The sequence below is a fragment of the Cheilinus undulatus genome, linkage group 21 (assembly GCF_018320785.1).
Source record: "Cheilinus undulatus linkage group 21, ASM1832078v1, whole genome shotgun sequence".
Classification (NCBI taxonomy): Eukaryota; Metazoa; Chordata; class Actinopteri; order Labriformes; family Labridae; genus Cheilinus; species Cheilinus undulatus.
In genome coordinates, this window is record NC_054885.1 from 2,712,497 (window position 1) to 2,722,990 (window position 10,494).

General features: G+C 39.1%; 1 protein-coding gene across 1 annotated transcript; it reads right to left on the minus strand.

Moving 5' to 3' along the window:
- Positions 1-1,036: 1,036 nt before the first annotated feature.
- kat8 (K(lysine) acetyltransferase 8) lies at positions 1,037-9,562 on the minus strand. Its single transcript, XM_041778022.1, has 11 exons — positions 9,189-9,562; positions 6,080-6,154; positions 5,796-5,974; positions 5,656-5,709; positions 5,386-5,550; positions 4,501-4,590; positions 3,800-3,940; positions 3,459-3,552; positions 1,620-1,770; positions 1,352-1,506; positions 1,037-1,236 (listed from the first exon to the last, which is right to left on the minus strand). The coding sequence occupies exons 1-11, from the start codon at positions 9,505-9,507 to the stop codon at positions 1,172-1,174; spliced, it is 1,488 nt and encodes a 495-aa protein (XP_041633956.1). The 5' UTR covers positions 9,508-9,562; the 3' UTR covers positions 1,037-1,171.
- Between the last annotated feature and the right edge of the window lie 932 nt (positions 9,563-10,494).

Sequence of the window (10,494 nt, forward strand, 5' to 3'; positions counted from 1 at the left end):
TCCTGAACTGGAAATCACTGAATGGGCTCAGGAAGACTTCCAGAAATCCCTGTCTGTCGGCACAGTTGGCTGTTCCTCCACAAAGACAGTAAAAGCTGGATCTTGTTCAGTTTCAGTCCAAAGCTGAGTCAGAGCTCTGCTGCCCCCTGGTGTTTGTCATCTTAGTTACAGCCCAGTGAACATGGCTGCACTCAGGCTCTTTTTATTTTTAAATACTCATCATTTAGAGAGAGTTAATTTAATCCAGTATCTACATGAAAACAAAAAACTCATTGATTGGTAGTTATTTATATGACTCTTTTGTCACAGGAAGTAAGAGAAAACGGTTTTAATATGAAGAGTAAGCTTTTTTTGTAATCAAGCTTTTAGTAAACAACAGGGGATCTAAATGTTTTTCTACAATAACATAGATGTGAAAATAATTAACTACTGTTATCAATTTAGGATTTTATAACCAGAGACTCGCCTCATCCTGACTCCATTAAACACACTAAGGAAGACCAAAGTATCCTGATCATTCAGAGTGTCGACCAAAGACTCTTTTCTTCTGGGTTCTGCAGGTCTACGAGTCAACTGAGCGTGCTCAGTAGCACAAGTCTGGATTCTTGAGGGGATTGTGGACAAGCCAGGGGTGCATATTTTTGATAGAAAAGCCTGAAAAAGTGATTTTTGCATAATATGTGACCTTTAAAAGATGAAAGATTTAACATATTTCTGCTGCTGGCAAACAAATAGCGCTAGAGATAAACATCTTCTCTTAATCAGCTGTCAGGTAATTTACCTGTTAGGACACAGCAGATGAATGCCACGTCATCTGCTGATGGACGCTGTCTGTCAAAAGAGATGATACTGATGTTAAAGTGATGGATCCCTATATGGCCCAGTATCTAGCAGGTAGAACATTTAAATTACACATTTATTGTTTTATATTTCTGCAGCCTTAAATGTGAAAACCCACAGAGATGAGAGATTTCTGAAACTTTAAAACCCACTCTATATGAAAGGAATGAGAGACTCAGGAGTCGAGGATTTTTGTTTCATATGTATATTTAAGAAAATACAGACTGACGCTTCTAACAGCTATTTACATGACATTTTCATTACGGCTGGCTGTATCCAGGTGAGGATGACATCACACAGGTAGACTGATGGACAGGTGAGGCTCCGTTCATCACTTCTTAGACAGCTTGGCTTGTTTGTTTTTAGGAGGCGCCCACTTCAGACACATCGTGTCCACTGCAGGGAGACGAGACCAACCGTGAGTGCAGGAACACAGCAGACTACTCCTCTTATATGTGGTTAAACAGTAAGAGAACGTTCTCAGGTAAGGTCAGGGCTGGTAGAAGCTCACCTGTGATTGGTGGTTTCTTGTACTGGGCGCTCTTTAGATGCTCCTCTACCAGTTTGGGTGTGACACAGATAACATGCTGCCCTTTCCAGTACTTCACCATGTTGAGAGACTGCAGCGTGCTGATGATGTCACTCTGCGTGATGCTCGTCATCTGGCTGTGGAACAAAGAGAGATGAGGGGAGGGGTCACAGGGTCATCCTGAGCTAAATGATAAGATGGGTGTTTGATAGTTGTTTTACTGATCAGACCACCGTCTCCATGCCTTTACCTGAGGTCTTTGATAGACAGCGTTCCTCTGAAGTCTCTCAAGATCTCCAGCAGGACCCAGGACCAGTAACTCCTGTAGCTCAGCTTCCCCAGATCTGACAGAGGCTTCTCTGGAGAGCCCACTGCACTCTCCAGCTTAGACAGCTCATAACCTGTACACAAACAGCAGCAATAAAAAAACATTATTACCACAGTCAAATCTGCATTGCAGCTATGGTTGAGCAACGGTATGATAACGCCATACCTCTGCGTATTTTAAAATAACCACAGTACACATGGCACACATCCAGGACCCCTTGAAAACAGCTCTGCAGCCCACCTTTGGATGCTGAACCACTGAGCTAGCGTTGTCAAAAGACACCTCAACATACTACAGTAGGTTATCTTTTCCAGCTTTTTAAAATTGGCCTTCATTTTTTTTTGTAAATCCTGGGATAATTATTTCCTTCATGTGGTTTGGAACAACACAGAAACAGAAGAAAAAAGACAAATTGACATAATTTTACACAAAATTCAAAATGGGCCAAACAAAATGATTTTCACCCTTTTAAAATTGTGGGGAAATCATTTTATTTCAAGCCTGTGATGCTCATTTAAACTCACCCATGGCAGTAACAGGTGCTGCAATCTAGAAATCACACCTGAAGCCTGTTAGAATGTCTAAAAGTTGACTCAGCCTTTGTGTTGTGTGCCTGTATGTGTCACACCAAGCATGGAGAAGAGAAAGAAGAGCCCAGAATTGTCTGAGGACTTAAGAAGCAAAAAGTGGAAAAATCTGAACAATCTCAAGGTTAAAGACCATCTCCAGAGATCCTGAGATTCCTTTGTCCACTGTGTGTAATATAATCAAGAAGTTTATAACCATGGAGCTGTGGCTAATCTCCCTGGACGTGGACGGAAGAGAAAAACTGAGAAAAGAATGCAACGTGGGATAGTTGGAATGGTGGATAAACATCCTCAGTCAACTTCCACACAGATTCAGGCTGTCCTGCAGACTCAGGGTGCAAAAGTGTCAGCTGGGACCATACGTGGTCATCTGAATGAGATGAAGCGCTATGGCAGGAGACCCAGGAGAACCCCACTGCTGACAAAGAGACATAAAAAAGCCAGACTGGAGTTTGCAAAAATGTACCTGAGTAAGCCTCAATCCTTCTGGGAGAACATTTTGTGGACAGATGAGACTAAGGTAGAGCTTTTTGGAAAAGCACGTCATTCTACTGTTTACAGAAAACAGAATGACTACAAAGCCTACAAAGAAAAGAACACAGTACCTACAGTCAAACATGGTGGAGCTTCAAAGATGTTTTGGGGTTGTTTTGCTGCCTCTGGCACTGGGTGCCAGAGGCAGCAGTGCCAGAGGAAGTGTAAGAAGTTTGTTGATGGTAATAGGAAGAAGTTTGTTGATGGTTATAGGAAATGATTGGTTTCAGTTATTTTTTTCCCAAGGGTGTGCAACCAAATATTAAGTTGAGGGTGCCAACAATTTTGTCCAGCCCATTTTTTGAGTTTTGTCTAAAATTATGTCAATTTTGTCTTTTCTTCTGTTTTTGTGTTGTTCCAATGCACATAAAGGAAATAAACACATGTATACCAAAAACATTTGTAATTGCAACAATTTCTGGGAGAAACTGTGTATTTTCTGGAAAAAATCCAGGGTTGCCAATACTTTTGTCCATGACTGTCTCCTGACGTCACACAAAGCCAATGTGTGGCTTTGCATGCCAGGCTGCAAATAAAAGTGACATCAACATGCAAGCAGATCTAAATTAATGTGCAAAAACAATTATCACATTGAATCATAAGAACAGGACACTTAACAGTGATAGTGGCTCTGACTTACTAAAAGCAATGAGGAATTTGCCGTAGCCTCTGCGTTGGTAAGGCGGTAGTGTGAGAATACACGCCACATTATTCCCATCAGGAGACTCTTTTTCCTGAAAATAAAAAGACGTTTAGGTCAAACAGGTGTTCTACCTGCAGCACAGTTCTGCTGGATTTTAATTTTAATTTTTGCTTGGTTTAACAAAGTTTACTGAAGCTGCAAGAACGTATATGCATTAGCAGATTGCTGAGGCTGGCAGAGGATAAACCAGATTTTAAGCAGTGTTAACTTGACATTTCACCTAAATGCACCAAAACAACGATTAAGTCAATGCAAATATTTCCAAATGGATTTCTTACCTTAGAGAAGTAGCCGACGATGTGAGCTCCCTGTTTATTGACTTCAGTGAGTATATAGAAAATGAACGGCTCCACGTCAAAATAAAGCGTCTTGTGGTCCAGGAAGAGTTTCGCTAGTAGACAAAGGTTCTGACAGTAGATCTGCAAACAAAGAACAGAAACGAGGTGGCAGCCTGGTTTAGTTTCCAAAAAAAGGACACAGAAAAACAAACCCTAACAGCTGATATCTTCTTATGACTGATCAGATCAGTTATCAGCTCAGAGCTCAACTTTTTCAGTGTTTATTTAGGAAATATGCAAACTGGGTTTTAAAAAACAGGACAAATCTTTATTGAAGAAAACACTAGCTGGCTCTAGAACGGCATTTACTGGAAATGGGTGAATAAAGAACCCCAGACAATCACTGTATGGAAGGAAATACTTCAAGGAATTTATAATATGGAAAAAACTGACATGTTCTCTAAAATATGCAACAAAAGACGAGGAAAAATACTGAAGAGCAGACTGAAGAAATAAAGACTTAAAAACCCTATTTAACCCAGCAATATTCTTACTTTGTTTAAATTTCTTCAGTCTAATCCTAAATGCTGGCAAACATTCTGACTGTTATCATGATCCTGACTGTCTGCTGTACAGCATGTTAGTATAAATGCAGAAATAAAAAAAAAAGTGAGATGTTCAGGTGTAATTCGTTGTCTCACCTTATGATCCCGTCCGTCTACTTCATACACCGATATGTTGCTTCTTCTGTAGATTTCTTTGCCAGCAGGCTGCCTCCACTGACAGTGAGACTGAGGAGGAAAAGGAGAAAAGGGTCAAACTTCTATGTATTCAGGTTAAATATTTAGTTAAAGATTTTTTCTGGTACTTGGGGGGGGGGTTGTGGACAGGCCAGGGGGACATATTCCTGTTAGACAATCCTGAAAAAGGGATTTTTGCATATTATGTCCCCTTTAAGATCAACCTTATGTCTCTGTGGTGCAACCAAACAATGACACAACTTAAGTTAGAACTGAACTAGTTTCAGCGTAGGGTTTAGTGTGGACTTTACACCAGAACTGAAGCAGAACTTACACATAGCTGGTGTAACAGGGCACAGTTTTTTTAGACATGTGTGAACACAATCAAACTTTGCTTTGGAACAAAACAAGCCAACCAAGATTGCCTGGATGTGATCTCAGCTTACTTTTAAAGCAAACCCTTGTGTTTTGTTTAAGAAAATAATCGACCCAGCAACCAGAGCACATCAGTGGCTGTCTCACTCGTCTCAAGCAGCTACATTTCACAAATCTACTCACTGGCCTAAATTTCAATCCATGTTAACCCATGACTCATTCTGTTGGTAGGTAAACTGGCTAGTCTCTTGGAGAAACGTTAGCATGGCGTCGTTTACCTACACAGTAGAAAAAGCCGGCTGTGACGTGATAAAACAAGGACAGTCTGTCGCTATGGTGAGCTTTGGCCCGCTTTACAATATGGCCGTGTGAGCAGGAACGACCCAAGTGAAAAATCATTTCATCATCTGACTTGGAACAAAGAAAGGTGGTGTAGGTGTGAAAGCACCCTGAGGTGAAAGCTGCTCTTACCAGATGATGTCTAAAGGTCTTCTCATACTTCATGTATTTAAGGCAGTACTCGCAGATCCACAGCTTGGGCTGTTTGCCATAGTCCTCTGGAAACGGAGAGAAGTACCAGGCATCGATCTCAAAGTTTCCTATCTGGATCTTATCCACATATTTCACTTTGGTTATCTGAGAGAGGATGAAACAATATTAAAGTAGTTATTCAGTGAATAATATATGAACCTGTTTGAGTAAATAATGTGGGAGTGAAATGATAAGAAGAGTCAACCTTACCGCCTCATGCTCCTTTTCCAGTGCTGCTGTCGTTGGATCCATCTCTGCATACGTCTGCAAAAACAAACACATTAGATAATTATCAACAACTTAATCACTAGAAAATATTATGAAAAACCTACATTAAGTATATCTCTGACCTTCTGAACATGGTTGATTTCATCATGCTTGCGCTTCTGGTTGCGAGTAATCTTTCTCTCAGGCTGTTCACCCAAATCACCCACGCCTCCGATCTCTGTGCTCTTCCTCACGGCATCCTTCACCGTCTTGGTGAGAGCCAGGCGGGCTTTACCCACCCACTCATCCAGGCGTCTGTTGACTGCACGCCAAGGAAGGAGAGATGAAGTCTCACAGTGAGCGCAGGGCTTCAAAGATATGATTATGTAAGGGAAAAGTGGAGCAGGGATACTTGTGATGTACTTACAGCCTACATAGTGAACATAAAACTCTTCTCTGCCTTCCTGTTCATTCAGGCGGGATTGAATAACCTCTGCTGTATCTAAAAAGAAAGACCAGTACAACAGTTAATCAGACAACTGCATGGGAAGCTGATATTGTGGAAGCTCTGCAGCTTCTCTCCAAACCCGGTCAAATTTGACCACTTTAGGAACTCAGGATTTAGAAGCTAAATACTTGGTGCTATTTTGCTTGGAAAAAAAAACATTTATTTGTTTAGAGCACTACTAAATGCAAAAATTAGAGTCTAGTTAAAATAAAATAGGCCCATTTACAAGATTTAAATGTCAACTTTTTGCAGAATGTACAACCAATAAATCAGCAGCACTTATCTGCAGGATATATAACTGCACCTAAATGCTTCAATTTGTAAGATGAAGTGACTTACAGAGTTGATATTGATTACTAGTAATCTCATGAGACTGATAACAGATATTTGGAGCTGATATGCATTTATTATGAAATACAAAATCTATTCTATTTTGCAATGATAATAAAACTGCATGATCGAAAGCGATAAGAAAAATAAACAATTTAGCCCAAGGTCCATCTGCACAGAGCAACACAGTAGCAGCAGAAAAGAGGAAAGAGATGACATATGGTCACTGTGTCAGTGGCACCCAGGGTCAAACGCTGATTGGCTAGAACTCATGTGACATCTAGCCAATCAGACTGGGTTGAAAACATAGCTGGACTGTGGAGAATGGACATAAAGCTACAGGGGAGACACCATTTCTAGTGAAACTACAGCAGCACTGTCTTATTGATTACATTTTATCTATTATTGGTAAAATAAAATACAGATACTGATAACTGTCTATCTGGCCAATGATTGGTCAACCTCTACTGCTCCTCAATACTCCATCAGAACTAGGGCTGAACGATTTGGGAAAATAATCTAATTGGGATGTTTTCACCCAATATTGTGATTGAAATTTAACATGTGAATCTTCTTCAGATTCCTCATCTTATAAACCGTTCTATATCATAACACACAAAGCTATTTCCCCCAGAAATTTATATCCAATCTCCTAAAATCTACAAATAAATTATTAAAAAATTCTAAGAAAATAACTAAAAAATTAAAAACCTGCCCCACCACCCAAAAAAATCACATCAAATTTCCCCCCAAAATACAGATATATATTCCTCAAATTTTCCTAAAAATACTTCAAAAAATCAAATCACCTTCTAAAAAATTTACAAATACATTTTTTAAAATTTTCATGAATTTACCTAAAATTTTCAAAGCTAATTTTCCTGGAAATTTATAAACAATCACACAAAATCTACAAATAAATGTTCAAAATTTCAAAGAAATTAATTAAAAAATTAAAAACCCGTCCCACTACCCAAAAAAAAAAAATCAAACTAAATCCCCCAAAAATTACAAATAAAATCCTCAAATTTTCATAAAAATACTAAAGAAAATCAAAGCAACGCCCCCAAAAATCAAATAAACTTCTTAAAAATCTACAAATAAATTTCTTAAATTTTCATGAAAAACACCTCTGCTTAAAAAAAAAAAAGTATTAAACTGCTATTTCAAAAACACATTTCACGTCAAAGAAATATTTCACCCTCTGCGATTTGAAAATTGCAGTAGGTCACACTGCGATTTAATCTTCATTTTGATTAACTGCCAAGCCCTAACCAGAACGCTACTCAGCAGGGCACTTTTTACACAAGTCCCTTGACCCGCCGTCACATTTCCTTCTTGTTTTGTACAGGAAACCATGGCAACTGAAAGTAAGTGTATGCCGTGTATAGTAGAGCTGAGAAATACTGATAAACAGTAGATTATACTGCAGTTATAGCAAAGAAGAAAACACAGGAGATGAAAATTATGGCTGTTGAACCAGCTGAGGCAGAGGGTAGAAGAATTTTCTTCACTGTTCTGCTACTAAGAGAGACATGTAGGAGGAAATGCACGTCTGACAAGTGTATTTGGCTAGTTGTACTGTTGTCTGCAGCGACAGTCTCAAGCCAGAGGAAAAACAATACACTTGGTAGAGACTAAGAGACTGGCAGTCATCTAGTGCTATCCCGTGGACCAAACACAGGGCTTACAGTCTGAAGATGTACACGTTGGCTAAATACTTAGCACTCTGTGTACATTCAAGACTATGCAGAACTATGGCTTATATAGATTTAAGGCAGATGCATAAATCAGGCTGAATTTTGGCAGTTTAAAGCAAAACTAGTGGCTCTTACTCAGCTCAACTATGTGTTTTTCATTCTCAGTACTTAAACTCTAACGTGTATAATTGGGACTAAATCTTTAGGTCTGAACTACAGATCATTGGGGTGCAGATGGCCTAGTTGTTGGATACCCCCTCTATTAATAAAGGCATAAAAATCCCCTCCAATAAATAGAAAAAAAAATAACTACAGATAATTCAGTGTTTCAGGCTTGAGAAGAATGACATTTTGTGTTATTTCAAGCCGTTATGTCAGGATCTTCTCAGTGTACCATCCTGCTGTTAAACCTAGTGTTTCATTTTAGACGATTAATCTTAATTTGAAACTATAATCCCCATTAAAAATACTGCTCTTCAGAGCCAACTGTCTGCTGTTTGTAGTCCTCAAAAAGGCACATAAAGCTTGGGCTGACTCTTACTGATAAAAACACACCAAACATTGTGTTCAATCCAAATAAAAAAACGGTGTTTTTCATTACTGAATGTCTATATTTGAAAAAGAATGCACCTGTTATTTATGGCAGAATCAAATGTACCATTATATGACTGTTTTAAATAGACGTATAATCATAGTACAGAACAGACTTGGTGGTTTATAAAATAAAACATATTATATGCTAGTTTCAGCTAGAATTAGAATTAGTTTGGAAATATCGGCATATCGGATATCGAAAAAAAAATCTAATATCGCGCATGCCTGTTTAAAGGTAAGAACTACGGCTATTCTTCACTTCGGAGAGTAAGAATTAACGCTGCATCCGGCTGATACGTTTGTAAAGATAATCGATCAAACAAAATCAATAACAATAATTTGAAACATATTTTCCCCTTAGAACCAATTTTCACAGCTTCTCGAAATATTAAAATGTCACCTACGCCATGTCTTATCGGCTCGTTGGCATAAATACGTCTCTCCAATTTCCACCGACACCTCCTGCTCCCTGCCGCCGCAGAACACCCCGCCTTCTTCCGGCGTGTGCTGACTACTCGAGCCCCCGGCTTCTCTAGCACGGCCAACGGCCTCCGCCTCGTCCTCTTCCCCGCCACTGCCGTTAGAAGAACACGCAGCCGGGATACTAGAGTCCATTTCACCCCGCTCACTATCAATATGACTAGAATCCATGTCTACATCCATTCTAGGTTCAGAGTCCGTGTTATTGTTGTAGGTTTTGTGAAACTCGGTCCCGCCAGTCATTACCTCACAAGGTTTGAAAACAACAACACGCCTCTGCGACCCTGCGCAGAATAAGCAGAGGGGCTGGTCTACAACAGAAAAAAACGGCCAAGATGGCGTCCAGTCTGCGTTACATTTGGGTGGTATCGGAGAATGGAGTTTCTACTGAGAATCAACGCGAATGCTCATTCAAGAAAGTCGGCAAAACATTATCAATAAATAGAAAAAAAGGATAGCTAAATGACGGGACCTAGATTTGGCGTAACGCTGCGCCGAATTCTGGTTCTCAGCGAACACGGCCTCTAAACCGGTTTCGACACGATGCTTTATTTTGAATAGATATAGGTGTTAAAACGTTTGGTTCCTACTCACCTGCTTGGTTTCCACAATTACATTTGAACATATTCAGCATGCATTTTCTGTTAAGTTAAATATAACGAATCATTCATTATTTGTTTACAAAGCAAAGGGATAAAAGAGAATTTCCGAATAGCCGAGGAGAACCTGAACGCAGCAGTCTTTAGCCTTTCTTGTACCTTCCTTTAACTCCCGTGAGTCTGAAAGTGCGTTACTCTTTGTTCATTTTTATTCAGTGGTTGTGTTTTTTGTCTTTATTTGTTTATTCGTTTGTTTATTTATTCATATATTAGTCTATTATATTAATTTCAAATATTATCGGCCTTGTAAACCTTATAAAGGGAAACCTTTGACCTCAAAAATTATCCATTGCAGGTCACATTAATCAGTTTGTTTCTCAAACTGTTACAGTAGGCTTTAATTGTCAACGTTTATTTTTTTGTATATATTTTTTTCATTGCCCTTATTTGCAATTTACCCCTTTTTCCATTTTTTTTTGCCACTTTTAATCCATATTTAGTGCTTTAAGCCCACTTTTGCCACTTCTTTTTTCAACTTTTTGCCCATTTTTCCATTATTATCGTTTTCCCCCAGTTAAATGAATATTTTATCCTACTTTTTTTTTTTTTTGCTATTTTTACCACTTTTCTC

Coding starts and splice junctions, on each gene's coding strand:
- kat8 (XM_041778022.1), bottom strand. CDS start 9,507: ATGACTGGCGGGACCGAGTTTCACAAAACCTACAACAATAACACGGAC. Junction 6,155..9,188: donor ACGAGCCGATAAGACATGGC/GTAGGTGACATT, acceptor CTTTCTTTTTAG/ATACAGCAGAGGTTATTCAA. Junction 3,941..4,500: donor TAGACGGACGGGATCATAAG/GTGAGACAACGA, acceptor CTTTGTTTGCAG/ATCTACTGTCAGAACCTTTG.